The sequence below is a fragment of the Penicillium robsamsonii genome (assembly GCF_028829455.1).
Source record: "Penicillium robsamsonii strain IBT 29466 chromosome Unknown utg000006l_segment0_segment0, whole genome shotgun sequence".
Taxonomy (NCBI): Eukaryota; Fungi; Ascomycota; class Eurotiomycetes; order Eurotiales; family Aspergillaceae; genus Penicillium; species Penicillium robsamsonii.
Window position 1 is genome coordinate 1,225,420 of NW_026643224.1, and position 27,433 is coordinate 1,252,852.

The following is a 27,433-nucleotide window of genomic DNA, read 5'->3' on the forward strand; positions in this document are numbered from 1 at the left end:
ATACATAAGTGTCTTTTTATAGATCTTCATCGGACCTGTTTTGAAATGGAATAGCGAAATATAAATCCGTACATAGCTCCTACCCCTATCACGGATAGTAGCACGAAAAGGTCAAACCCGCGAAGCTATTGATCCCCCACATGATTCAATTTATATTGTGCAATATACCCCCGTTGAAAGAACAAAATAGTCCATGTATGTATATTGTACCCCAGTAGTCTGTACCATTCTTGAGATTAAAGCCTGCCACCAGATACAGTGACTGTTCATAAGTTCTAACACCCCATTTAGCCCCACACATTTACCGCCTTTGTTAAATGTCCACACCTCCCAAGGGATTTTGTTTATCTCGCTTTCGTGTCGTGTTTCTGGTATAATTTGGTAAATTCTCTTGTATTTATGTTTAGCCTTGTTTAAGTCATTGTAAATAGACATTAATTGTGTTTGTACTTTTCATATGGTTAATTGAACATGTATTTTTGAACGGCAGAATATTACATAACCATAGGGGTGTGGGGCTGGGTGTTAAAACTTATGAGGAGTCACTGTAGCTGGGTACCTGGGAACAGGGTACCGGATACTTCGGCCCATGCGGGCTCCAGTTGCATGAACTACGGTACCGGGTACGACGCCTATTGGTACTAAAATTTTGCTGGGGAGAGCTGTGGTGTGGGTCCTTGGGCGAAACACTGGTGGATCGGGTCAGTGGATCGACAGGCCAAAGAGCCTAATGAGGCCTAGAGCAAGGAGAAAAGTTCTGGAAAGACTTTGGGAAAGGAGATTTATATTGTACGGAGTACTCCGTAGACATTGATTTTAGCACGTTTCCGTTTGCTTTAATGTAGAGAGACATTAGCTATTTATATCCGATATAGGTGAGTTAAAAATAAGGAGGGAATTTTTTTATTCAAAAAAAGATTGTAAACTTACAAACTTGGAACAAAGGTAGTATTCGCGCTATAATCTCCGAATCGGACATAAGAGCCCCCGAGTTTATATTTATACACAAAGTACACCGTATAACATATGTACAGGGTAGGGTGTTCATGACCTCCTTGGTCCATGCGGTCCATGTGCGATCTCGCCAGATCTCTACCGTTACGATGCCTATACACGGAATACTAGTAGATAGATCCTTGCCACATGGAGCTGGAACCTTGCAAAGTCGTGGGGGTCCGCGAAATGAGATCTCCGCCGAAACTACCAGACTGAGTGGCTCGGTAGGATTAGCTTAGCTTTCCCGCTTTGACGGGTTAACACGAGTCTAATAGAGTTTAAGAGAATAGGAAATGGAATGTGAGTACGGAGTATATATATTGTTCATCAAATATTGATTTCATAACATGCCTACATATATGCATTGAAATCCAAGGTTCAGGGGTGAGATTGGCAACATTTGAACCAAGGTTGGAGGATCGAACTCTTGTGGGGAATCCACCAATCATGTAAATCATTTACCTTGTTCAGACGGGTAACCAAACGGAATATTAACGATCTTTGACTCTGATCGGCATGGTAGGGATATTTTTCTATGAAGTTAAAGGCTCCTAACCGCCCGCAGGCACAGCTTACATACATATATGGGTTGCACTGCAGATTACCGAGGGGGAGGATTGGGAGATTGGGAAAAGGGTACGGAGTAGAAATACATGTATATCAGAATAGGCGAAACTTAACGTCAACGGTGCTAGATGTATCATTTCAAATCAAATAATACTTCGTATTATATCCTGCAGAAAAGATAAAAGACAGAAAAAAAAACAACAACAACATTTAAAAAAGACCAAAAGATGAAACAATACAAAAGATACCCGGTAAACAAAATACAGCTAATTAAAGTGGGGAGAACTCCTCTTTGGCCTAGTTTACTTCCCTCGAATCTTCTCCTATTTGTCCTCCCCCCTAAACCCTCATTCTTGGGCTCTATTTCTCAACTGTATGGGCGGGTGTGATCTCGAGTCTTGATCATTGAAGTTTCACCCGGACTTCTATCACACTCTCTATATTCCGACACTCATTTCGACTCCTCGTATCTCATCCAACACCCCGGACTCGCCCAACTTGACTCCTTAACTCTCGATATATAAATCTACCGCAACAATGGTCCATTCTCTGCGAGATCATGGGTCCTTTGTTCGGCCATCCACTCGGGATCGGCCTACGACACGCGGTGAAGGGGAAAATTCGCTGGTCGTTCCTAGCCGTACGTCGTCGTTGCACTCGCGCATCACTCAACCTATCCCGTCCACACTCAGTATCAAGCCGGCTCAGCGGACACCCAAAACACTCACTCATGCTTACATGGTATGTGGTGTCGGACGCGAACCTTCACAATGGGTCAAGGCCCCGGCCCCCGCCCAGGGCAAGATTGGCCACATGAAGGGAGCCGTCGGCCAATTCTGGCTTCCCGAGATTCTGGGAAGCAGCCCTCGACTAGAGCAAGATAACGAGATTGCACGAGCTTTACACTCGGCCATGCGAGCATGCTTTCCTCACGACGTGGAGATCTGCACTGGCAAGAGCCAGCCTCACTGTGCACACCACGCGTTCGTCTTGCAACAGGACTCTTCTCACACTCTGTACGGTATCGCGCTGCGCGTTTGGTCCCGTGCCGATGAGAAGCGCGCAGAGACCATCCGCGAGCTACGCAAGAAGACGGAGCCGGACTTCTACGATAACCCCGATGAGACTTACTGGATTCCTTACTGCCTCAGCTTCCTCTCCCGGTATCCCCTCTACGATTTGCTAGGCGATTACCTTCGTGGCATGTGGATCCACTGGAACAAGGCCACCAACCTGTTCCACGCCGAGGAGGTTTCCCGCATCCTCAGCTTCCCGGCCCCTCGTCTCAACGACTTGGTCCGCATTGATATGAAGGATTATGCCCTGTGCTACCAGTTCCCCTCGTCGCCCACCGGCTTCCAGAACTTTGCCATGTGGCCATTGTTCACTTGTCTGTCGATCCCCAACATCGTCGGCGTGATCGAGGCTGCCGTCTCACCTACCCGCCGCATCATCTTCGTCAGCCACTACCCGGCGATGCTGACTGTCGCTGCGGAAACCATTCGCTACTGCGTTCGCGTCTACGAGTGGAGTGGTTTATACGTGCCCGTGGTTCACGCCCGCCACGTCAAGGAGCTGGTTCAGGAGCCCGGTCCCTACATTCTGGGTATCACTGCTGAGTGCCGCACTCTATTCAACGCCCCGTCTGATGCTCTCGTGGTCGACCTCGATCGCAACTTTGTCCTTACCTCCAGCCCACCTAATGTGCTAAACCAGGGTCAGCGCACCAAGTTTATCAACCGCATGACCCAATCCCTGAATGGTGATGTCTCGCCTTCCGGTGTACCCCCGCACTTGCGCACTGCCTACGCTGGCGGCAAGCTCATCCCGGCTGGCCAGATCATCGTCATGAGAGGAGAGGTCGAAAGCATCGAAGAGCCCCAATGGTGGAACCAGGATGCTGTCATGGGCGTCATGGACCATGTGTGTGAGAAGCTGGTACGTTTACTCGCGTCTCAAGTTGTCGCTAACCATAATCGAAACTAACGTTCTATCTATTAGGGCCGCAACACCGGTATGAAAGCCATCTTCGGTGGCTCTGTCAAGAAGCCCCTTATGACCAAGGTTTCCATGCGTCACCTCAACGAGATCGTCCGTGAGCGTAACCAGTACTCTCGGGATGCCATGGAAGCTTGGCAAGACTTCATTAACCTCAAGGGCAGAATGGACACCGAGCTCAGCAAGGTCACCAAGCGCAACAACTTCTTGGTCGAGGAACTCGAGACCTGGAAGCAACAGTTCCTCAAGTTCCAGGCCTTTGCCGAACAGCTCACCAAGGAGACCTCGGAGCTTAAGGTCAAGATCGAAAACCACAAGCGCGAGAGCCGTCGCCTCACTGGCCTTATTGACCAACAGAAGGACGATGTGGTTCGTCTTACTCTGCGCTTGTCTGGTACTGAGAAGCAGCGCGACGATGCCCTCGAGGCATTGGTCCTTCAGCAGGAGATTGCCGAAGAACTCGAGCGTGAGCGCAAGCGTAACCAGAAGGAGATCTCTGCCCTTTCGCACACTAACGCGACCCTCGCCCGCGAGCGCGAGGATGCCCAGCGCGTTGTCATGCACTTGCGCAGCCTCATCAACGGCCAGAGCCACCACATGGAGCACATCGTCCGCTCCATTGGTAGCAGGTCGGAGATTACTGAAATGGTCGAGCAGGGCTACGAAGACGCTCCCGAGGAGCTCAAGGAGGATGAGTCGGTCGCTGGGTCGAAGGAGTCCGTCAAGACGGCTAAGGATGTCAATGGTGACAATACTCTGGTAAATCACATGAAGCCCGAGCTGGAGCAGCATTTGCTGAACCTCGGCAAGGATCACAAGACCCTTGCTCGTCTCAGCATCACAGATGTCGCAGACCGCTACCTGCGCGACAAGACCGATGCCATTGCAGATATCATCCGCAGCATCAGCGACCAATGCGCCGCCGCCGTCGAAGGCCTGCACCTGGCCCAGGACGCCGAGGACGAGGAAGAGTCCGCAATCTCTTCCAAGCTCCACCAGAACGACCGTCTTGGCTCCGACTACGAGGGTCGCTCCAGCCGCGCCCCTAGCGAGATCAGCGACGCTGACAATAGCTCTCTCCACCCGGACAACCGCCACTCCAGCATCCCCCCGACCCCAGATCTGGTCCACAACCGCTCCAGCACTTCCATGTCCATGGTCAGCAGCTCGACTTTCCCCGAGCGTTCAAGTCAGCAGTACGGCCCCGGCGATATCCCGACTCGGATCGTTGAGGACGATGATGAGCACGCTCACGAGACTGAGAACATTGATGACCAGCAGACTGAGCGCGGCACTCTGTCCAAGCAAAATAGCGAGGATCTCATGCGGCCCTCTGCCGCACGGGTGATCTAGATCATCAGCTTTTTCGGGTTAGATGACGCAACGCTTGACTGAGACGATCCTGTTCGTGTTTTTTTCCCTTCTCTTCTCTGTCCATTCCTGTCTGGCGAGAAATTTTTCTCTACTTCATCTGTGCAGTATTCTGAATACGCACATACGCTCTGGTTGTCTGGCGTGTTCGTCATTTCTGTTGCTTTCTCGTGTCGATTATTTTTGATCTTCATTATATCCCGACCAATGCGTCGTGTTTTCTTGTCCAATAATTTATGGCCATTTTTGCCATCCCGGTCTTGTTTTTTCTCTTCTCTTTTTTTTGTTTATTTTTGCCCTGGTCCTCGAGGAATTCGTTTGTTTACTATATGTCGTGCCGTCTGGGATGGAACGGCTTTGTTTGCTTTGCGCTCATCTTGAGCTCTCCACTTTGCACCATCAGCCGCACTGTCTGCGGATATTTCCTATTTATCTACAGTCCTTGATCTGGATTGATCTCATCTATCAGGGTCTATATAACTCCCTGTCTTCTAAAATGGATTCTGTGAATTTGAACTTTTTTTTTAAAAAAATTGCCAATTACACCCATCGTAGCTAAAGCAACTTCGAAAAGGCTCACGAAATCATTCAAGTCGATCCTCGGATTCATATGCTAGCCATGACTATGTACATCTCGAATGCAACCCAATGCCTAGGACTCATTTCAAGCCAACTTCCCTGGCACAAAAGGATGCCCAGCACTCAATCCACCACAAACCGCCCAAGCCTGCCCATTAACATAGCTACTCTCATCGCTACCAAGGAATAGTGCGACACGCGCAACCTCATCAGCAACCGCTCCCCGCTGCAACGGGTTCAACTGCCCGACCTTGCGCTCCGTGCCGCGCTCTCGTGCTCGGTCAAACACCGTCTGCGTCATCCCCGTCTCAATTAGACCGGGGCAGATTGCATTCATGCGAATACCCGTCCCAGCGAGCTGGTACGAGACCGTCTGCGCGATCGACACGACTGCCGCTTTTGAGGCGGAGTAGTCGGTTGAACCGGCGTTGGAGCGGAGGCCTGCTACAGACGCTGTGCCGATGATCGAGCCGCTTGGATATGGCTTTGAGGCTGAGGTTATCTTCATTGCTGGGGCCGCGTGCTTGGCTGCTAGGAAGACGCTGTTTGTTCCGGGTTGGTTAGATTAGTTTGCGTCTCGGGGAATTATGTTTGTCTTGTTTCAGGGGATAATGTACGTACCCGAGAGCATTTACTCGCATTGTGTTTAGGAATTCCTCTCCGTCAATCTCGGTGAATACCTTCGGTTGGCCTACCACACCTGCGTTCGCAAAGAAGACGTCTAGCCGGCCGTATTTGCTGATCGCTTCGTCGATGACTCCACTTAGCGCTTTTTCGTTAGCCGCGTCGAATGCTCGCACGTGGATGTCTACTCTTGGGTAGAGGGACTCTAGTTCCCGCTTGTGCGTTGCCAGATGGGTGTCGCTGAAGTCGCAGAGGTAAACTGCTTTGGCGCCATTGTTGGCGAATTGGTGCGCACTGGCGCGGCCGATACCATTGGGAGAGTTTGCACCTGGGATTTTATTGGCATGGTGTTTTTGAAATGGAGTTCGGGAATAGTACCTACCGGTCACGATTACTACCTTGTCCTTGACCCGGCTGTAGATTCAGTGGTTAGCTATGCTTAAGCTTGCAACCATTGCAATGGTAGAAGCTGGATAAACCAGAATAGAGCTATAAAAATCAAGATAACTTACGGTCCTGCCGAGTCAGAGGCAATATGACGGATCTTGGGGATGCCCTCAAACGTGCCCTCGGAGGGAATGCCCTCAACGAGCTGTTTGCTCAGGGCTTGGAGACGTTGCTTGGCTACAGCAGACATAATTGTTACGTTCTGAGTCTTAAAAGGGTCGATAATATGAAATACCGAATGGAGCGCGCCAGAAGAACAGTCTCAATTGAGGCGGCTTTGTAGTTATAACAGCTCAGCTTTCCCCACTATGTCGGTTATGCGGAGAGCCGAGGCTCCTAGGACAACGACGGGGCATAAGGACCAGTATGGCAGACGGATCACGTGCTATATTATAAGCAATTGAGTCACATGACAATTGCACGGTCACGTCATGTGCCGTAGGGTATCAAAGCTGTCTTTGTGGGTTTCAGGAAAACTCCAGGTGCTCTTTGTTTTCTCATGCTTCTTGTTGGTCTTAAAATAGGGTATCTAGGGTTGAAAAATCCGTGCTCCTGAAAATCACGGTCGATCACCCTTCATTCCATCCACGGATCGCTACAGCAAGGATCGCCAAGCACGCCCGACAAGACCAGCCAAGTATCAGAAAGCTACATAAACTAGTTGATTATTTGTCTTGCTAGCCTGAACGCCATTTCCAATTTGCGAAGCTCTGAAAGCTCCCAGAAAAGCCTTCATGAAGTCATTAATCAACGATTCCACCGTCCACGCCATTGCCCGGTTGTTGAGTCATGGCAGATTCCGACGTCCACTCTCAGCGGCGTTCTTCGTCCCAGGCGTCAAGCGCCTCGAGCAGAAGTCGAAATGCTAAAATTGCTCGCGCCAAAATGCAGAAACGCCATTCAGGCTCCTCCCACACAACAACCGATTTGACCTCGTTCCCGTCGCTTTCACCCCCAGACAAATCTTCAACCCTCGCCTGTGGCCTGACGAATACATTGTTCTCTGGCGAAGATGGAGAGGAATCTAATGAAGGTAGCACTGGCCGGGGGCGGAAAACTACACTAGCAAATCTGACGACTGGACCGTCGCACAAATCAGGCCGAGCTGCCCTTTTCGCCGATTCCGTCCCGACACATGATATCCCAGGTGCTCTGCATTTGGCCGATGATGCGCACATTGAGCGGTTGGTTGCTGGAACAGGAGCCGTGAATATGGTGAGGCAGTTCGCTCGCGATCTGGCACAACGAGATGCTGAGATCTCGGCCCTCCGCCAACGCGCCGATGCAAGGGAGCGAGAGCTGAAGAGAATGTTACGAGACGTGGCTGTGTCCAACCAAGACATCGAACGTCGTCTGTATCAGTTAGAGAATCCGCCGGGCGATCGTGTTTCGGATGCAGAAAGCACCCATAGCAGCGATCATGCTAGTCAAACCTATTCTGGCCTAAATGGATTGATGTCCCAAGCCATGGAAGATACCGTGGGCTCTCAGCATTATGGTGATACAGCAGAAACCCAGGCTACAATTCGTGCCCAGCGGTTAGATAATGATCCCCGGGGCAGCGGAATCTCTGACAACCGGAAGCGTCAAAGCTCAATCCGAGGCTGGCAGGAGTACCTTTTTGGCTCGACCAACACAAGCCGGAAAACCAGTCGCGCCAGTAGTATTATGAGTGACGTTGGTGAAATTGGAGAAGAAGAGGCGGAGCGTCTCCGAGTGCCCAATAATCCTGCAATGCGACGCAAAGCGATTGACGAACAGCTATTCCAGCCCCCGGATGGGCCAGCGCGAAATGGACCGGCGAAGCGCATTGCTAGCACGTCCACAAATGGCGACGATGCAAGCATTCATTCACGCAAATCTTCACGATCTCTCGGCTCTTGGACTGTTAAGTTATTTGCTGGCAATCCTCAGTCGGGCAAAGAAGCAAGTGATGCTGAGTCTGCCCAGAATAAACCCCAACCCAAACGGCCAGACGGAGACAAAAGTGCTTCGTCTACACTGTCTGGCAATTCTAAGGGTTCAATGTCGGCAGTGGCTGCGCTGAAGAGGATCAACAGCAATGCTAGTATGCCTACTACTGGACGATCTGCCAGTGGATCAAGCGTTCAGGGCAAAATGAACCCTCCTGTCTCACGGCGAACTGCAGCTGGCAGCGTGTCTCAGGGCGCGGCATTGGAGACTACGGATAGAGGTGATAGAGGCTCCACAAGTCTTGGGCCTGTTGAGATGGACGCTATTTTGCCCATGGAGTCAAAACCTCCGACGCTCACGCCTATTTATAACAATTCTCAAGCGGGCGAGTTTCTCACCGACCGGTTTGGTTTCATCTATGATCAACATAGGAAGAAGCGCCAGAGAGAAGCCAATGTTACCAAGAGCAGCATTCACCGTTTAAGTATAACTGAAACTCTCGGTACTCTTCGAACCGATGATGACCCCGAAATCACAAGACTTCGGCAGGGGCCTTCCGACGGATCTCGTTCTCTGCCTGGCTCACCAGACGACCTTGACAGTGGAGCTGTTGCCATCCGTCGCTGGCAGGACTATCTGAGGATCCCATCCCGTCCCACGGAGCTATTGTCCCACACACCCTCCGCGGGCCCGATTGTCTCTTTGACCACCGCAGGAGAAAATCGCTCTCATAGCTCGTCTGTTTCATATGACAAAGACGGAGCGTTGGCCGTTGGCTCCAGCGCACAACCATCGGCATCTACCTCGGCTATCACGGCCGACAGCCCTGAATTCGCTGGCTTGTCATCGGATCAGCTCAAAGACACAGCTGCCAGATTCACTGTCGCAGAGATGGAGCCCGTAAAACTGTTATTAGAACAGTTGACTGATCTCCATGATACCCTGCAACGCGATCGAACCGTGAGATGGAACGAGTTCCTTCGAAAAGTGCGTGCCGAACGCCGAAAGGAAGGCGAAGCGGCAGCCGCTGCAGCAACTTCCGATCGATCTCTTGCTGCCGTTGACACCCCAGAAGTCTCACTCGCCGACGGCGAAGTTGTAGGCATCGCGGGCCTGGGTAACAAAGGCAAGGTTGGGAGAGCGAAGTGGCGAGAATTCCGGATTCTCGTACTCGGCGGCATCCCAGTCGCTCTGCGCGCGAAAACTTGGTCGGAATGCAGCGGGGCTTCGGCAATGCGAATTCCTGGCTACTATGATGACCTCGTGTATGGTGTTGGTGGATCAGACCCCGACCCTTCCGTCGTCGCACAAATCGACATGGATATACGCCGCACTCTTACCGATAATGTCTTCTTCCGCAAAGGACCTGGGGTCGGCAAGCTGAAAGAGGTTCTGCTTGCATACTCGCGCCGTAACCCAGAAGTAGGCTACTGTCAGGGCATGAACCTCATCGCAGGGTCTTTGCTGCTCATCATGCCCACTGCCGAGGACGTGTTTTGGATTTTGACCTCGATGATCGAGATCATTTTACCCCAGCACTATTATGACCATGGCTTGCTTGCTTCCCGTGCCGATCAGGTAGTCTTGCGCCAGTATATCTCAGAGCTGCTTCCCAAACTCTCAGCCCACTTGGAGGAGCTGGGGATCGAACTAGAGGCACTCACCTTCCAATGGTTCCTCTCTGTCTTTACAGACTGTCTCTCCGCGGAGGCACTGTATCGCGTATGGGACGTGGTTCTATGCCTCAACGTGACCAGCGCAGTCAACGGCTTCGGGCCAAATGCCTCAAGTACCAAAGAGAGCAATGACAAGACCACGAAGGTTCCCGAAAATCTGACCTCTGGCAGCGGAGGCGGAAGCACATTCCTATTCCAAGTTGCTCTCGCACTTCTCAAGCTCAACGAGCAGCAGTTGTTAACCACCTGCTCGACGCCGGCCGCACTCTATACATACATCAACCACCAAATGACCAACCACGCGATCAGTATCGACGGGCTGATTCAAGCCAGTGAAGCATTGCGCAATGTGGTCCGCCGCGAAGATGTCGTTGCACGTCGTGCTGTTGCCCTTCAAGAAATGCGCGAATTGAGCAGCGGTGCAAGCATCTAGACCTTTGATACGGAATTTCTTGTCATGGTCTTTCATTCATTTCCCCCTACATTTTTCACGCAATGCCGATACGACCTGAGCATAAGGCAAGGAGTTTTGGCTTTTTTGTTCCTTTTTTTTTTTTTTTTTCCATTGCCTGGCGCTATTCCCTCATTACTTTGATTTGCGAAAGCACATGTTGACATAGCCAATGTTCTTGTTGCTCGTCTCATACACCAACCCAGCATTTGAGATACCCCTGGATTATACACTTGGGCGGCAGGTTAGACTTGTTCGAATGAAATCAAAATCTTTTTCATTATTCGTATTATTATTCTTGTGCATGATCATGAATCCTTCTACAATCCTGAAGTGCCTAACATGGCTCTAGGGCTTTTGATTCCTGCCGCAAAGTTCGACATTGGAAACAAGCTGATCGTCCTTGGTACACATGTTACGTTACTTGTAGCTGTGATTTTTCTCATTTCTTTCATTTGCGTGAATGAACTGAACCATATGAGAAATTCCAAAAGCAGAACAGCCAGTATTGCAATCAAACGACAAACCCATATATCCACATAAAGATACCGCGAAGGGAAGCATTGACCAAATCATCTCAACTACTCAAACCGAAGATCATCAAAGGTGTGCTCAAACATCCAGTTAACCTGTCTCAGGTCTAGGCTGTCTGGTACTCGATTCGAAATCCGCCAATGCCGGTCCATCAACCCTCTCCATATACCGAATGATCTCCAACTGGTGAAGCTTGTATTCAAATGTCTGCGCATCCGAGACACTTCTGCAAAGCTCTCCATCGGTGCTGATCGGAGCTGTGACTGGATACGGTGCTGTGGCCATAAACCTGGCCTTCAACTGAGGCTTGAAGCTCTCCCTGGCTATTTTCATTCTTTGCCCATCTTCCGCGCCGGTGTAGGCGTCATAGCTGATGTTGGCTTGATCCATGTGGCCTACTGCATATAAGTCTTTATTCACTGGCTTTTTCAAGATTCTAACAAACGTACGCTCCATATGTTTGATGTAAAGGCACAGTCTTTGATATGTGCGTTGGAACTCGCGCTTCTTGATTGCCGCTCTGACATTAAGGTCTAACATCCAGGAGATCATTGCACACGACAGTCCTGCCGATACCTGTCAACTTCTTGTCTTTAAGTGGGATTATGTCTAACCTACCATCTTTGGTATAACTATATTGTTCACTCAGATATGGCGCTGGAATCTTTTCCATGCGATTCACGAAATCCGGGGGAGGAATATCTTGAGAAGCCATTTCAAGCAAATCTAGGATACTAATTCAGAAGAGATCAAATGAGTACCGAAGAGGGAATCCCTCTCTCTTTTTCTACGGTGATCAGCTTAGGGCCGAGTCAGCATTCTCTTTGTTCTTCCTCGGTTTCTCTCGGCCATTCTCTCAACCATTCTGACAGGAAAGAATTTTCTTTGTCACATATAGGCTCTGAAAAGTCAAATAACTCGAGTGAAAGTCGAAATTGGAGGGGATGTGAAACGTGTGGCCAACTCTTTGTTCTCGAAATAGATGTATACTTCGACTTGGCTTTGTTCAAAGACTTTCCTCTGGAGTCAAATAGTCACTCTATCTGGATTCGAAGGACACAGATTGTGATATTTTCTGCCCCTTTGGTCTATATAATCTTGCCCATTTCCTTTGATAATACATAACACCGTCTTTCTATACTGTCTTTGACTTGTCTCGCCAAAATGAATTATGAGCGCATGGCGGCCGAAATTCCCACTCTCTACAGGCTATCTAGGGAGTCCAAAGGTAGTGTCTCTATCTCTTTTGAATCCTTTACACAGCCCGAGAGACTAACAAATGATCAGAGGCCGACCTCCTCAATGGTCTTCTAGGCTGGATCCGCAACGATACGTTTGGGAAAGTGGCAGAAGTCTGCGCTCTCTGGGGTGCAATCGTCCAGGCCAATAAGCACCTTTCCAAAGTCGATCGTAAGACTATACGCTCTATTGTACTCGCCGTTGCTAATTGAGTCTCTGATTTAGGTACACTGCAATCCCGTACGATTGAACATGAGCACTTCAATCTCAAAGAAGTCCTGAATTCAGAGTTGAAGCAAGCCAAGGAAATGATGGCTTCCATTCCTGGTGGCAGACGTGCAACTACAGTCACTACCGATGAGGATTTTTCTCTTGCTATTAAGCGGTTGAAGTATCTCCGCGAGTACAAATAGTCTGCCGTGCTTTTTCCGGTTTTGGGTGGATTTATGGATAAGGAAAATCTGATTTCTGGCGTTGATGTTTCCTATATATTCCATATTTCAATGAGTAATGCTGTCGTTGTTCATCAAAGGTGCCGTATTCCAGAGGCACTCAACCTCCTCTCTCTCAAGATCCTGGCCAAGCAACCACCCAATACCAGACAGGGCATCAATGTGCGATTTGGTAGACAACGAGTGCTCGGGCCACATCCAATGAGCATGTGGCATACCGGGATAAACATATAGGCGAGTAGCGACGCCATGGCCGTGAAGCAGTTTCTCGTAGATCAATCCATCATCACGCAGTGTGTCTATCACATGGATCTGCACAAAAGTCGGCGTCCAGAGTTCGACATCCTTCGCATTGCAGACTGGTGAGTTAGCGCTTTGCTCGCCTGGCACCCAGAGGTGCTTGTATTTTTCTAGCACAACCTGCTCATCCAAACAGGGTGGGATAATGGCCACTACACCTGTCGGCGAAGGGGAGAGATTCTCTCTCATGGCGCGATGTGCAGTGACGATTGCCAGGCTTTTTCCGGCTGAGCTGCCGCCAATGACGAAGCCCTTTGAAAGATCAGAGCCGAACGAAGAGGCATTGGTATTTCATTCACCACTGAGCCTTCAAACAAAACCTCTGATGGGAATGAAGACAGGTCAAGAGGGGGGTTGATCTTGAAGAGCTGCGAATTTATTAATGAGGGTGTAGGGCTTCAGGAGAAGTTCTGCTTTATCTCATCCATCTCTGGGTTGATAACACCGAGCTGAAGGACAGCTTCCTTGGTGTTATAAGGATATATGATCAAAGGAAAGGTCAGAGAGTGTGAAAAGGAAATCGGAGTCTTACTCGGGGTTTTATATAGTGGCTTACACGTTGCCAATCCCACCTAGAACAGCCTAGGCTTCATAAGATAATTATGAACACGAGTGCACCAAATGGTACGAGCATAGTGAATATTGTAGATTCATAAAGATAAAACCTTATAGTCTCAATCTGGGACTACCTTTGCGAGTTATAAAGGTACAAATCAAGCCTGTATACACAAAGCCGTGGAAAACCGTCCCATCTCCCTCCAGACCCGGATACAGCTTTATACTCTTATACTCCGGACTTGGGTCTGTAAGCCCCCAAAGGGGAATAGAGCCCTACAAGGGGGGTTTGGTGGGTTTGGTGGGTTTGGTGGGTTTGGTGGAGGTGAACACAGCACGTTGAAGGCTGATGACCACGCTCTTAACTTGGTTCAACGATTGTGGAGAATTCGCGAATATAGACGGTGTGAAACGTTAGAAAGGCCGGGAAAGGTAGGTCATATCTCCTTTTCTCAGCTGGGGCTTTGATCCACCCAAAACTGACTGTTATCTAGCACAGTCGTCAGATCCAGCGAGTCCATCGTCGGACGCAGTCCCAGATCCATCACATCCCGTGCAACGGCTTTGATCTGCCGCATGATCGACTGGGAAATGGCCCAAGTGCGAGCCAATGACTTGAAGACACCGATCGTCAACGCGAGACGGTCGCGGCTAGGGTCTGGCATTTGACCGGCTTTGACAGAACAGGTGGCCAGCTGCACAATGGAGCTCAGAGTGAGCGCACAGATGAAAAATGGAGTGTGCTTGATAACGGGCAGACGGAAGGCAGCAAGGCGGGACAACTCTCGGGCGGCCTTGGCGGCCTTCATGGCATGCTCGTTGTGAGAGAATGCAGGCACACTGATCGGGCCATGGTGGCCACAGATGACTTCTGCGGCAACGGCAGGAGATGAAAGAAGATCAGACCGCGGGAAGTTGAGGTAGATGGCTGCACCGTTCAACATCATGGTCGCCTGGAACATGATCTCATCCACGCTCCCGTCGGGTCGCAAGAGCTCTTCCTTGGACTCTGGCAAGTGATGGCCCCAACTACCAATCCGCGCATCAAGAGCTTCCACTTGGTCCTGCTGGCCTTCGGTCATATCCTGCATCGCCACCACGCGGCCAAGAATCCGTATGGCTTCAATGCGATAACAGTATGAGGAGAAGTCACGCTCTTCATCCGCGAACACACGCCCGTCAAATTGTGCAATGGTCGGGGACGGTGGCGGTGGCAGGGCATCATGATAAATCCGCTCTTCGCATGGAAGTGAGACCTCGAGCGGTACTTGGTTAGTTCGGTATTCGCGCTGCACACCGAGGGCAGTCATGAGACCCTCAATTACGAAGAGCTCCCACCAGGTGCGCCGCAGAGTCTCTGCACGGATTGGATCCCCGTTGCTCGCAAGGATCGCAAACGTCCCTTGATGCATGCCGAGCTCGAAGGCCGAATCGACTGCAGCGGCCAAACAAACACCGGCCTCTCCGCGCTCATTGTCTGAGTGAAGTACAATTGCCAGCAGAAGCAGTGCCTGCACCTTTTCCACCGACAAATTTTGCTCTTGGACCATTGCGACCACCGTCGGCCGGTACGTGTCACTCGAAGCGGCCGGGGTGAAGTGGGCACCGATGAACTTCATCACCTGCTCCAGGTATGCGGGGAAGACGTAGCCATTTAGGAGGCGGTGGGGTGGCAGGATTGGGTGGGCGGCGTGGAAATAATTATAGTAGATATCGAGCAGGTAGCCATCCCCACCGACGGCAGAGGATGAATCCGGGGTCAAGGGTCCGCTGATTTGGCGAGCGGATGGACCAATTGGTGTCGAGAGACCTTGTATTCCGGGACTAGTCGAGGCAGACGAAGGCAGCGGTACGGTTGGCGCATAAGTGAAGCCAGCCTGCAAGGTCCAATCCACGGGGACATCGAGCAAGCCTACCGTGTTGGGGTCCATGGGCAAGTAATCGGGCGAGTTGGCGCGGCGCTTTTTCGAGGGGCCCTTGTAACCTCTCCGGGACTTAGTATATTCGCAAGGGGATCGGGCCTGTTCACAGCGGCTGCAGACGGGAGTCCTGCCATCGCATTTGAGGTGTTTGTGTCGACACTGAAGACAAGCCAGTAATGCGGGACCCGGTTTAGACCCAGTAGTAGTCTGGAATTCGGTCATGGTGAAAGACGCATATAGGAAATGGCTAGAGCGAGAGAAAAAGACGAATCGAGGGGAAGAGAGGGGATATTCTGCAATATTCGGGATGGTAATTCGCGTTACGCACTAAAAGAAGCACTTGAACTGGATTCTCTCTCTCTCTTTCTCTCTCTTGGAAGATTGTATATATCAAAGGTCTAAGGATGTTAGAGGAAAGAGAAGTAAGAAAAGGAGAAAACACGAAAAACAATATTACAAATGTGACGAGGTCACCGTGCATGTGGTTTACTATGTAAGGAGTACATTACATTGTAATGTCGTACTCCGCATTTACATTACCCGTCTTATCAACTTCCTTTTGACTCTCTCTTTACCTCGCTACCTCTCTACTTCTATACTTCTTGACTTCTTTACTTCTACCTCTATCCTTCTCTATCTCAATTCATTAAGATCAACCCTCATTACACTTCTGGGACACCCTACCATTACACAACTGTGTGTCGTCACTCGAACTACTGGCCGACGTGTCTTCTCCGACTATATCGTCCATCCCTCAACGCTTTGTCTCTTGCTTTTACCTGTGATCATTCACATCGTTTCCTCCGTTCTTTCACAATGATCTCCGACGATGATCTCTACCGCCTCGCCATCTTCCTTGGCTCCTGCGCCATGATGATGATTGTCCTATACCACTTCCTCGATGTCAATTCCAGCGAGGAGGAACCAGAGACTACCGAATCAGCAACCCAAATGAAGGCTGAGGAGGCTGTGCCAGTGGTATCCACAGACAGGGGGTCAGTTTCAGGGAAGGGGAATTGAATCCAATTTGCGACTCGGAGAGAAGGAACACAAGAATCCAACAGCGAACCAAGATACCAGTGCCTACAGCATTTGATTTTACTTTACCAGCGGGTCAGGCACAAGCCAATTGTACACTACAGTTCAATTAGTTGGATTGGCAATGTGGCTTTATTCATCAATGCTCTCTTGATTTGAAATTGTGCGGTTCCTAGGGGATTCACCGTATAGATGTATTATCCAGGTGAATAATGTAGGCACTGCCCACCATTGCAAGATATCATAGTATGATATTCAACGCCAATTCCCATGCAAATCAGTCTCCATTCAATGAACCGAATCCCGGCAAGAAAAGAAAATAAGGGTATCACAAAAGTCAATATAATAGGATGCATCAATCCTCCCCAACAAATGCCATTTCACCACAGTGGACTCTGCTCTGACGAGCTGGCGTCGACAGACGGCGGTCACTCCAATCCATCTCGGGTCCGACTTGCTGCTTCCAGTGTCGTCCCGCTTCGAGCAGTGCTTGAGCCTTTGTCTTCTCAGTCAATTTCCCATGGGCCTTGCTGAAGGCTTTAACCTGGTGTTCATCCACTGGCAAAACCATAGTCCCTTTGCGAGCACTTCGATCACTCAGAATGGAAGGGTAGTTCGGTTTGTTTTCCGCTAAAACATTCATCCGATTAGACATTTTCTTCAGATCAAAAAAAAAAGTTTGTGTAGATCAGCCCCTTAGAGGAGCGTCAAGCGCAAGCTAGTTATGATTCTCACCAGTTACTGGCACCGTTGGTCCATCCCCAAGCTGCCAAGCCATTTTAGAGATGTGCTCGTTCGACATATGCTTAAACATATCTGCTGCAGCCCTTGGCGTCTTGTCGCCACATTCTTTCCATTTGCAAACGAGAGAGTGCGGGATGTGAACTTTGATAACATGAGCTCGAACCGAGTCAATGTTATGGAGTTCTGCAGCGCACCCCTCCCACTTACATGGGAAAATCTGATAATTTACAGGCTGTTCACGGGGAATGCTAACTTCAATGTGCTCCGCTCCAGTTTTAGAGTGTCGGCCTGGCCTTCTACTCTGGCTCTGGGGCATCTTGTGTGGTGAAAGCAGGATAACGACTTGTGGTTGGGGGAGACGCCTTGTCTCTGGGGATTTCACAGTCCGACTAGAGTCCGATTGGCTTCTGGGCATATGCCCTTGGGGGTTAAGCTTTGTTGTAGATTTAGGCGTCGATTGTTTTGCTGCATGCGGAGGTTTGGGCGGGCCTGCACCTTTCGTGGTGGACTGTCGTCGCTGCTGGGGTTGCGGCGGTAAGGGAGTCGGTAAGGGGACGGATTTGTGGGATGGCTGCGGGGATGCAGGCACAGGATCAATCCTAGGAAGTCCAGAAGGCAAGTTTGAAGAATAAATCGGTTGAGGGGAATGATAAGTTGGCGGTTTAAAAGGCAAAGTAGACCAAGCATTCAAACCGCCCGAAGGGGCACGCGCGTCGATCCTTGTCGGCATTACAACTTGGCGATTGGGCGGTGTGCCACGCGACGGCATCGGAGCAAAGTCACGTGTAGTCGCGTGATTTGGTACAGCAACGTTTGGGTCACGTGGAAGTGGTTGCCAAGGTGGTTGAGGATGAGGAGGTGGTCGAAGTGGTATTTGCGGTGTAGGAACCGGAGGCATGCGATTGACTTGAGGTTCAGGCTGCTTGACATCCACCAGGTCCCAACGAAACGTTGCCAGGTCTGTCAGGTAGTCGATTTTAGTAAAATTATGGCGTAGGTCTTCAAGATGATGATTTAGAACCTTTTCCGTTGGGTGTTTTCCCGCGGCAATTAGCACATCCCGCGCGATAGTGGCGGGATCATAAGCGTGCTTGGGCAGTGCATCGCTCCGTCTTATTGGCTGGGCCAGGTCGTCACGATTCTTAACAATTTTACCAGGGCCTCGAGGCCGAGGATATTCCATAGAAACTTGTGACCCTTGGGCTGAGCTGCCCGCTAACGTGTCGTTCTGGGGTATCCTTTTGTCCAACCGTTGCATCTTTGCGGGTGGCATAGAGCCACTCAAATGCTCTTGAATCGGAACCCACCGTTTTTCCTGATGCTGCAGTGGTTCCGGCAGTGGGTAATACCGCGACTGTGGATTCCTCGCACCAGGCTGTTGTGCCACGGCCGACTCAGAGAAGGTACCTCGTCGAGGTCCGGAGGTATACGAAGAGTTATAAGAAGGCCCCGGGTGGGAGGCTGCAGGGGTATTGGATGACGCAAAGGATGAGGATACCGCTGATATGCTCTTCTCATTTGGTTGGGAGATCGGAGGCCGCTGGCTTGTCTGATTTGGTGCCTGGTATGATGAAACAGATGCTGGTTTACCCTGGGTCCCTCCTTTATCCTGAGTCCAGCCCCCGTCTATATGATGTGGAGCAGTAGTTGTCTGTGTAGGGGCTGTCGGCGGGGTAGATACAGGAACCGAAGAGACAATAGAGACAGATGGACTGCGGGTTGAAACAGGCTGGGGCGTTGCAGGGCTGTGGACCCTATTAGGCGCAGTTGGCACGGCTGACTGCACATGAGCATAGTTTTGAGATGAAGGCCTAGGTGGTATTGGGTTTGATCTGGCGGAATTGGTAGTCGGGTTCTGTGTGTGTGAATTGGAACCCTCTCGAGGGCTTGTGGTTGGTGTGATCGACTGGCGTGGGTCAAAGGGGTTGCGTACTGCAGAAGTATTGAATCTCTTCGGCGAGACCAAGGGGTTATACAGCCCAGTGTCCATTGAGGAGTGGGAACTTGGCAGTACATGCGAGTGAGATGACCTTTGGACATTCTGGGGTGGGATCATGGAATGGCAGTGGTATGGACTCTGCGATCCTTGGGGCCTTGCTACCGGTTTATGTGTTCTTTGAACTGGAGACCCTGGACAAGATATTTGCACGGCACTTGAAACAGATACTTGCTGCGTATTCTGGGCTGGGGTCGTAGAGCGGCTGTAAGGACTCTGCGATGCAGCCGGTGTATATATTCTTTGGCCTTGTGCCATCATTCCCTGTCCCATGTCTAACAACTGGGAATGCTGATTTGGGGTTGCCGAGCAGCTTTGATACGGGTTTTGTGATGTAGGCAGAGGCCGTGCCATGTATTGGTTCGTTCTCTGCGGAGGGGCTGTCGGCCTGGTAGTTTCACCGGCCCTGTGATTGCTTTTATCGACCTCTAAGGAGTTTGACATGGAGTTCCAAGGCCTCTGTGAGGGGCCAGGCGGATCCATATGAGATTGACCATCGCGATATGCATCCTGATGTACCCGAGAAGTCAAGTGGTGTTGGGACGGAACAGAGGTATTTGACCGCTGGCTTATATTGTGAGAGCGATGTGTTGGGTATGCAGAGAGTCCAGAAGGAGAATTGTTGAATTGAACATTGCTGCTTTCCTGGTCTTGATTGCCTCTATACTGCCCACCCGAAGCTTGTGAATACACCTGAGAGGGATTCAAGGCATGATTGATCCCATGATTTATTGGCCTCATAAATGAATATGCCCTATGTGACTGCTGATGCATAACAGCCGCTTTAGCTACCTCCTCCGCATCGTGAAATGCCGGATGTGCTTGGTAAGCCTCATTGTTGGAATTGGAGTCGTGGTCGGGTTGACTATCGGCTGGAAGAAAACTCTGGAGCCAATCGAATCCATCCGTGGCTCCGCTAGACATTTCAGGTCGTACTGAAGCTATCTAGCAGCTGGAATATCATCGCTGGGTAGGACTGAACTAAGAAAAGACTCGATCGCAAAATCCGTTGCGCATGGAGGGTAATCGGATCGCGGCCGAACAGGGAAAATCCGGATATTCCAAGTAGGCTCAAGTAGTTCTCAGACGCAAAGTGAGGCCAGAATTGAAGAGTCAAGGAAGGGACTTTCTCACAGTCCTGAAACAAAGCGCGGCCAAAGCTGGCCTGGCGCAGATGTTGTCGAGGCGCATAGAGAAGCGCGTCGGAGGTGGATCCCGTGACTAACCAATCAAATCAAGGGTCTTTTATGCCTTATGGGTCAGGTGTCAAGTTGCAAGCCCTGAGATGGCTTAGCGGGAAATTAGTAAGCACACAATCCGGCTCCAACTTGGAATATTCGGCTACACCAGAAAAGATCCTCTCTTCGACCAACGCCAACGACACCCGTTCACTTCACACCCCACGACCTTTAAGATGGCTGTCCGAACCCACGGTGCGTACTCTCTCGCATATCGCCTTGCGCCGAATTGATTTACCACTGCCCGAAACCCCTATCGATACGAATTTTCGCCAACCTTCAACTTTCAATACTGATGGTGTCTCCAGGTATCGCCTCTTCGCGGAGCAAGTCTCGCAAGGCACACTTCCAGGCCCCCTCCAGCGAGCGCCGTGTTATTCTCAGCGCCCCCGTCTCCAAGGAACTCAAGGAGAAGTACGGAGTATGTACCACATCAACCTCCATATCGAATCTGGGTCTGTTCGAGTAGAGTTTTCGCGATGGCAAACTACGGACGATACAGGCACCAGCATGACACAATACACGACGATTCTAACCAACATTCTGTGGCAGATCCGCTCCATTCCCATCCGCAAGGACGACGAAGTCGGTGAGTTTTATTCTTGATGCAGTCTGGGAATAACCTCGAGAAAGTGAAACTGACTGTTGTGTGCAGTTGTTGCCAGAGGTTCCCAGAAGGGCCGTGAGGGCAAGATCACCAACGTCTACCGTCTCAAGTTCTCCATCTTCGTCGAGAAGGTACGATTCGAATTTACATGACAATTGTTGCGGTGGATACTTACTGCGGTTTTAGATCGTTCGCGACAAGAGCAACGGCCAGAGCGTTCCCATTCCCCTCCACCCCTCCAAGGTCGTCATCACCAAGCTGCACCTCGACAAGGACCGTGAGCAGATCATCGAGCGCATCGCCAAGGGTCGTGAGGCTGTCAAGAGCAAGTCGACTTAAGGGATTTCTTACGTGTGGGGTATAGGTTCATGTTGCAATGGCGGTTGACGGCGCGGGTTCAATTGAAGGACTCTGAGAAACGGAGTTTCCAGCCTGCTATGATCAGGGTAAAGTTTCTGAAACCAGGTGCATTGCGATGAATGAAAAATGAACAAAATTTCCTTTTTCTTCTACTCTGGAGTCGGTTCTCGCAGGGCAATTCACCTTGCGCAGCCGATGCTTTTCTTCTTTACGTCTCCCGAGCACATAGGAACGTCCGTCGAATGCTACAGCTCAGTCTTCAGGCCATTTCATTTGGTGTCCAGTTTGCAGCTCGTCCGGTCTAGCATTTTTTTTTCCTTTCGCTTGCTCAGTTTTGTAGCGACATTTCTCCATTCGCTTCCGTCTCCAATTCCTCCCCATTGGAAACCAGAAGTATCGCCTGATATATCTCCTCGTCAATCCCGCGCCTTTAAGGACGGAACCTATGGTTGAAGAGGTAAACACTTGGCGTAGACAATTTACAGGGCTACTGGGAAGCTGGTAGTTTCTGTCTTACCTGCAGACTCACTCTGATGCTTTCGGGCAAGGACGCAGTGGGTTTGATGGTGAGGGACATCTCTTACTCTTAAGTTGGGGTATAGATATCGGCTGTAAACTGTAGGGATCGACTGTATAGATTCAGTGTGAAGGATTAATGTATATCTTCTATCAAATGATTTATTTTACTTTCGTCAATGCTTGCTCTCAACTTTCCTAGCAGCTGTCTTCGACATTAGTACTCCGTATGTACATATTTCGGCTGGCAGCGGCAGATTGCAATTGCTATGAATGAACCTTGGAAATCAAAAAAAAGTCCAGATGCGCTTACACCGCTAGTAGCTTTTCGGTCTCACCATATGTGCACTGGAGTAGAATCATGGTTCTTTTGACGAAATTTCGGTTTGACTTATAGATGTATATCAAGGGCCAGAGCGAAGTATAGGTATCACGCTCAATAAAACCAGTAGTAAATCCAACTAGACAACCAACCGATGAAACATTTATGGCTTACAGAATAAACGGTCGGTTCATGCCAATACCTCAAGGGAGTACAAATCAGATGTTTTAATATACAAACATGAGTAGAAAGATAACCCAAGGAGTAAAAAGGGAGCAAACCTAAAAAAAAAAAGTAGGAAAGCAGATAACATCGCATCGTGTCTCATGAGAAAGCCGGAAAGCAACCTCAGAAATTGGATATTTGAAAGAAAGACGCTCGCTGAAATGTTCGACTAGCCACGAAACTGCGCTAGTGTCCAACACACCTCCCCCATGCAGGTAGTCCACACCCCATACCAATGAACAGGTATAGCAAGAAGATAACGACAACCACCATCATAATCATCAACTTGGTATTCTTCCACCACATCCGCCTCCGCAGTCCCCGGCTACGAATCCGGAAATCATGCGCACTCCCGCCAAGCCGGTCCGTCTTGTCAACCAGCAGATCGATGCGCTCGCCACGCTCCAGAACGCGCTCGATATTCTCAGTCATTATATCACGGACGCTGTCAATCTCGCGTCGGGCTGACGCGAGCGAATCAGCCGGTGGGGCGGTGTTGTAGGCCTGTAAGAGAGAGCGCAGCTCGTTGTTAAAGGCAGCGCAGCCGTAGGCGGGCAGCGAGGCAAACTCGGTTGTGGATGGTTCGTAGGTGGTCAAGAACTTGCGCTTCATTTCTAGCAGGTAGGCGAATGGGATGCGGCGGCCTTGCTCTGCTGAGGCAACTACCACGAAGCTCAGGGGAGCGTGTGAGTTGGGCTCTGCAATGTTACCATCGTCGGATTGGTTGCCTGTTGGCGAGTCGGCAATATAGTGGACAAAGAGCCGTTCATGGGTGAAGGTGAGCTTTTGTGGCTTGTCGTGTGTGATCTTTGGGAGGATGATGGAGGCTAGTGACGAGGCGGCGGTTGATGAACTGCCCGGCGAGGAGTGTTCGGCCAGAATAGTAGTGCGGTAGGCGATGCAAGAGCTGAAGTCATTTATATTGTTAGTCTGGGGAGAATTTGTTTGATTGCTCAAATGTCACGGCTAGACTTACTAGAGCAAAGAGCTCGTCTTGGAAGACGAAGCCATAGTGATATGATGTCAGTGGCTGTGGCCTCAAATATAGAGGGATCGTAACAAAAAAGACGAGTAAGTCAAAGTGATAGAGAAGCCTGTAGTCCTCAAGCGCTTGTAATACTCAGATAAGGGAGCTAAGTAGTTTGAAAGGTCTTGAAATCTTGAAATCTGGAGTACTTTGCACTGGGGTTCGCGCAATGCCGCTGAGTCAGCCTTAACGCCCCCCCGGGCCCGGCCCAGTCTGACCCGTTGACAATTATGACTTTATGTCTCTATACATACTGCATTTTCCCTGGCGTGTGGGGCTTTCCTATTTGGTTTGCCGCTTTTATGAGGGTGCTTAGACTCATGCATCGAACTCACTTGAGATTCCATCGCTAGTAGCTTTAGGCAATTTGTGCACGGTGCCATGAACCCCGTTCATCTTGTTCGTTTCGAGCGTCTCGAGCGAGGTGATTGACGATGAAAGGAGAACATCATTGCCATCTATATCAACAAATCAAAGATCTTCAGTGATAGAGGAAGGGCCAGCTTTGGGTGAGGGTTTTAAATCAGATAACAAGCTCGAAGTTCCGGAGGTGCAGAATCGGCCAGCAACTCAAGTGCAGGTGGCCAAGAAACTCCAAGGAATGGTGAACAATAGGAGGACTCTGGGGCCAGAGCACCCATCAACTGTAGAAAGCATGAACAAACTTGTGTCAACTTATTGGCAGCGGAACCAATGGCAGGAGGCCGCGAAACTTTTAGAGCAAGTGCTGGCGGTTAGAGATGCGAAGCTCAGCGAGTACCATCCCCCTACACAGGCAAACATGCGCAACATGATGTGGTCACACAGGAGGCAGGGGAGGTGAGCCGAGACACACGTGGAAACACTTATATTTATGAGTAAACTGTCCTCCACAATCAGATATCAATGCCACCTAGAAGAGGCTAAGGGTCTTGGGAGAAAAGGCCCTAAGGAGGACTAACTGGAGAATGAAATGATGCAGGGGTGGAAGGATAGGGAAACATATGTAGAAAGATCTACTATAGGGATGCTTACAACCTAGCACCTTTGCACCTAGACATTTCGTGCAAATGCAAGAGAAGTAACTTGGATTCCATTTTGAGCGATGCCTTTCTCGTGCAAACATTCTGCCTATCTAATTTCAGTCGAAAAGAAAAGAATATCAACAGGATATTTCAAAGATACTTGTGGACATCAACTAATTCGAACTCAGTATAATTACCTTCGTTCTCCTTGTCCATGTCGACATCCTCGAAGCTACCAGTGCAGGAAGGCTCAGGGGATACCATATCCATGGTAATTGTGCCATTGCTCCGTGTTTCAGATTCCTCGTCGGTAGTCAGGTCAAAACCCAGTGATGAAGTCCCATCATCCTGCTCGGTTACATGCATGCAAGTGTCCCACTGCGCTCCATCGTGGCTCTCAGTATTCTCGTGTTTGAGCCCAAACTGGGAATAGTCGGTAGAGTCCACGGACATGATATCCGAGGCGTGACTGTGAGTGGCATTGTGAGATGCACCATAAATGGTGCTCTGGGTGTCACTAGGCTTGATCTCGCAGAGCGAATCACTGATCGAGACGACACTGCCAGTGTGCACAGCGGGCCCGGGACCTGAGAATCCACCGACCTCCATGGCCGGAATGATCAAGTCGGTGAAAACACCACCCGTTTCATCGTCATTGCCGCCCGCCCATAGAGGTAGGTATTGGAATTCATTGTATTTGAGGCAGGTCAGGGTATCTGTGAGTTCGTGTCGTATGGTGGCTGGACCAGGTTCCTGCAACATCTCTAGTGCGTATCGCCTCAGGAAAGTTTCAACCTCATTCTTGAATGTCTTTTCTTGGAACATTTCTGCTGAAATGTCCGTCTTTGGTGGCAGTGAAGATACAGGCGGAAGAGATGGGCGAGGGGTGGGAGCAGGAGCGGGATTGAGGAAAGAGCCGTTGTTAGAGGTGCTATCAACCTCGTTGCCAGATTGTGACTGCCGGACGTTAATGGTCATCTCCATCACAACGTGCCCTCCCGCATGTCGCGCAGCCAGAGTCTCTTCCTCCTTGCGAGCCTTAGATCTTGCTCTAACTGCTTGGTTGAATGCATAGGTCATCTGGCGGACTTCCCCACGCGACACATGGCGAATCCTTGCTGCGGTTTCACCACCAAAGGCCAGCGAGCCACTCCCGATTTCTGCAATCGAAGAATGAGACTCCTTACGAAGTGCTTCATCCTGACTGAGATCCAGCCACACCAGCGCATCCCAGAACTTTTTCCCAATTAATCGCTGAAGGATAAATCCTTTGTCTGTGCCCCATCGATGGTATGGGTCTTCGGATCTTGACAAGTTCGGAGCCACATGGAATGAGCGATTTGTGTCTTTTGTCTTAACCAAAACACCGTAAATACGGTCACGGATGAGTTCCTTCAGCGTCACGACTAGTTGATTTACGGTTTCTTGATCTGCGGGATAAAGTTGAAGATGGCGGGTGAGCTTCTGGAACTCAACGATGTGTGCTAACCAGGGCATTTCACTCCCGGTCAAGTGTAAGAAACACCGAATAACGTAGTCACCAAAACTCTTGCTAGCGTATTCAATACGCTGCACCTCTGCGTCGTCTAGAGCTTCAGAAATCCGGCTCCGCACCAAGCTTTCCATTGGTCCGGTTGGTTTGAAACCTGTGGCCCGAATCAGGTACAGCAGGGCTTCGTCCCCAACCATTTCAACAAAAGCATCTCGGCAGAGGCAGAGAGATTTGATACCACATGCCACTCGATATGATACCTCAGGATGAAGTTCAATGAATCGGATGTTGTTGAGCTGGTAGAACCACGAGATGATGTGGTCGCAGATGGCCGGCACCGTAGCCACGTCGAATATTTTGGCGAGCGCAAAAAAAGTCCACAGCTTGCAAGGAGTGTCTATTTTAGGGTTTAGTCCTTCTAGAACGTGGAGAATATGCTCAATGCCTTCACGATGACGTGAGGCCGAGTATTCCACGGGCAAGCGCTTCTGCTTCACTATTTCAGGCTGCAATACTAGAGATTGGTCCTGTGATTCAGATGAGGCTTTAAGATGGTCGGCATCGGTATCGGGTGGGGACTCGGGTGATCTGGGGGATTGTGCAAGCTGCTCGATGGGTTCTAATTCATCCTGTCCCCCAACGCACTGCCACGGCAGCCTCCATATATCTTGTTTTGAGGCCCATGTTCTGATACTCATAGGGCACGAGAGCTCGGTCAAGAAGATGACTGCATCTTCGTCCACGGTTGGGGGTGTAAGGTCCAACACGTATTGAATTCCATCTGGAAGCTTGCCAGTCAAGCCGCGTCGCTTTTGGACCCGGTTCTGCATTTTTGGAGTGAACAGACGTTTGAAGTACGCCGAACCTGTGGCTAACAATTTCTCACTGTGGATGCGATGGGGAATTGTCTGTGCGGAAATAGGCATCTTAGATGGGATTGTCTCCGGAGAAGGGTCAATGAACACCAGAGTATCTGCACCGTGGAGAAGAAGTAGAAGTGGCATTGGTGTAAGGCTGGAAGGTGAACGAGAATCCGGGGGGCTTGCTAGGAGCACTGCGGGGGTATCGGGGTTGTCTGTAGGGTTTGAGATGTCAGATTCGCCCGCAGTGTCACTATTCGGTTCCTGTTGCTGATTTCGCTGTAAGAGTAGAAGATTTTCGATTACTCCCCGAGGTGTGCAACCTGAAGGATGAGATGGCTCCATTTTGGACAGAGCTTGAAGATGTCACGAAGAGAAG

At 50.1% G+C, this 27,433-nt stretch overlaps 13 protein-coding genes across 13 annotated transcripts; 6 read left to right on the forward strand and 7 right to left on the reverse strand.

Moving 5' to 3' along the window:
- Nucleotides 1-2,100: 2,100 nt before the first annotated feature.
- Nucleotides 2,101-4,914, forward strand: N7447_010206 (DENN (AEX-3) domain protein; the record flags this gene model as incomplete). The annotated part of the gene is made up of 2 exons (XM_057234468.1): nucleotides 2,101-3,501; nucleotides 3,565-4,914. The coding sequence occupies 2 exons, from the start codon at nucleotides 2,101-2,103 to the stop codon at nucleotides 4,912-4,914; spliced, it is 2,751 nt and encodes a 916-aa protein (XP_057081752.1).
- A 682-nt stretch (nucleotides 4,915-5,596) lies between these two features.
- N7447_010207 (SDR family NAD(P)-dependent oxidoreductase) lies at nucleotides 5,597-6,772 on the reverse strand (the record flags this gene model as incomplete). The annotated part of the gene is made up of 4 exons (XM_057234469.1): nucleotides 5,597-6,053; nucleotides 6,133-6,463; nucleotides 6,518-6,549; nucleotides 6,648-6,772. The coding sequence occupies 4 exons, from the start codon at nucleotides 6,770-6,772 to the stop codon at nucleotides 5,597-5,599; spliced, it is 945 nt and encodes a 314-aa protein (XP_057081753.1).
- A 695-nt stretch (nucleotides 6,773-7,467) lies between these two features.
- On the forward strand, nucleotides 7,468-10,605 carry N7447_010208 (TBC domain-containing protein; the record flags this gene model as incomplete). Its single annotated transcript, XM_057234470.1, has 1 exon — nucleotides 7,468-10,605. The coding sequence occupies one exon, from the start codon at nucleotides 7,468-7,470 to the stop codon at nucleotides 10,603-10,605; it is 3,138 nt and encodes a 1,045-aa protein (XP_057081754.1).
- Nucleotides 10,606-11,247: 642 nt separating this feature from the next.
- On the reverse strand, nucleotides 11,248-11,872 carry N7447_010209 (uncharacterized protein; the record flags this gene model as incomplete). Its single annotated transcript, XM_057234471.1, has 3 exons — nucleotides 11,248-11,555; nucleotides 11,607-11,723; nucleotides 11,776-11,872. 3 exons carry the CDS (start codon nucleotides 11,870-11,872, stop codon nucleotides 11,248-11,250), a joined length of 522 nt encoding a protein of 173 aa, XP_057081755.1.
- A 449-nt stretch (nucleotides 11,873-12,321) lies between these two features.
- N7447_010210 (uncharacterized protein) lies at nucleotides 12,322-12,809 on the forward strand (the record flags this gene model as incomplete). Its single annotated transcript, XM_057234472.1, has 3 exons — nucleotides 12,322-12,385; nucleotides 12,445-12,567; nucleotides 12,622-12,809. The coding sequence occupies 3 exons, from the start codon at nucleotides 12,322-12,324 to the stop codon at nucleotides 12,807-12,809; spliced, it is 375 nt and encodes a 124-aa protein (XP_057081756.1).
- Nucleotides 12,810-12,896: 87 nt separating this feature from the next.
- On the reverse strand, nucleotides 12,897-13,337 carry N7447_010211 (Alpha/Beta hydrolase protein; the record flags this gene model as incomplete). The annotated part of the gene is made up of 1 exon (XM_057234473.1): nucleotides 12,897-13,337. The coding sequence occupies one exon, from the start codon at nucleotides 13,335-13,337 to the stop codon at nucleotides 12,897-12,899; it is 441 nt and encodes a 146-aa protein (XP_057081757.1).
- An 818-nt stretch (nucleotides 13,338-14,155) lies between these two features.
- N7447_010212 (Zn(II)2Cys6 transcription factor) lies at nucleotides 14,156-15,847 on the reverse strand (the record flags this gene model as incomplete). Its single annotated transcript, XM_057234474.1, has 1 exon — nucleotides 14,156-15,847. One exon carries the CDS (start codon nucleotides 15,845-15,847, stop codon nucleotides 14,156-14,158), a length of 1,692 nt encoding a protein of 563 aa, XP_057081758.1.
- Nucleotides 15,848-16,441: 594 nt separating this feature from the next.
- Nucleotides 16,442-16,645, forward strand: N7447_010213 (dolichyl-diphosphooligosaccharide--protein glycosyltransferase subunit 4; the record flags this gene model as incomplete). Its single annotated transcript, XM_057234475.1, has 1 exon — nucleotides 16,442-16,645. One exon carries the CDS (start codon nucleotides 16,442-16,444, stop codon nucleotides 16,643-16,645), a length of 204 nt encoding a protein of 67 aa, XP_057081759.1.
- A 373-nt stretch (nucleotides 16,646-17,018) lies between these two features.
- N7447_010214 (putative C2H2 finger domain protein) lies at nucleotides 17,019-19,397 on the reverse strand (the record flags this gene model as incomplete). The annotated part of the gene is made up of 3 exons (XM_057234476.1): nucleotides 17,019-17,293; nucleotides 17,399-17,563; nucleotides 17,615-19,397. The coding sequence occupies 3 exons, from the start codon at nucleotides 19,395-19,397 to the stop codon at nucleotides 17,019-17,021; spliced, it is 2,223 nt and encodes a 740-aa protein (XP_057081760.1).
- Nucleotides 19,398-20,817: 1,420 nt separating this feature from the next.
- On the forward strand, nucleotides 20,818-21,587 carry N7447_010215 (60S ribosomal protein uL24; the record flags this gene model as incomplete). The annotated part of the gene is made up of 5 exons (XM_057234477.1): nucleotides 20,818-20,836; nucleotides 20,950-21,062; nucleotides 21,194-21,230; nucleotides 21,297-21,379; nucleotides 21,435-21,587. 5 exons carry the CDS (start codon nucleotides 20,818-20,820, stop codon nucleotides 21,585-21,587), a joined length of 405 nt encoding a protein of 134 aa, XP_057081761.1.
- Nucleotides 21,588-22,857: 1,270 nt separating this feature from the next.
- N7447_010216 (synaptobrevin family protein) lies at nucleotides 22,858-23,682 on the reverse strand (the record flags this gene model as incomplete). The annotated part of the gene is made up of 2 exons (XM_057234478.1): nucleotides 22,858-23,578; nucleotides 23,648-23,682. The coding sequence occupies 2 exons, from the start codon at nucleotides 23,680-23,682 to the stop codon at nucleotides 22,858-22,860; spliced, it is 756 nt and encodes a 251-aa protein (XP_057081762.1).
- Nucleotides 23,683-24,079: 397 nt separating this feature from the next.
- N7447_010217 (uncharacterized protein) lies at nucleotides 24,080-24,521 on the forward strand (the record flags this gene model as incomplete). Its single annotated transcript, XM_057234479.1, has 2 exons — nucleotides 24,080-24,122; nucleotides 24,184-24,521. 2 exons carry the CDS (start codon nucleotides 24,080-24,082, stop codon nucleotides 24,519-24,521), a joined length of 381 nt encoding a protein of 126 aa, XP_057081763.1.
- A 331-nt stretch (nucleotides 24,522-24,852) lies between these two features.
- On the reverse strand, nucleotides 24,853-27,024 carry N7447_010218 (uncharacterized protein; the record flags this gene model as incomplete). Its single annotated transcript, XM_057234480.1, has 1 exon — nucleotides 24,853-27,024. One exon carries the CDS (start codon nucleotides 27,022-27,024, stop codon nucleotides 24,853-24,855), a length of 2,172 nt encoding a protein of 723 aa, XP_057081764.1.
- Nucleotides 27,025-27,433: the final 409 nt, after the last annotated feature.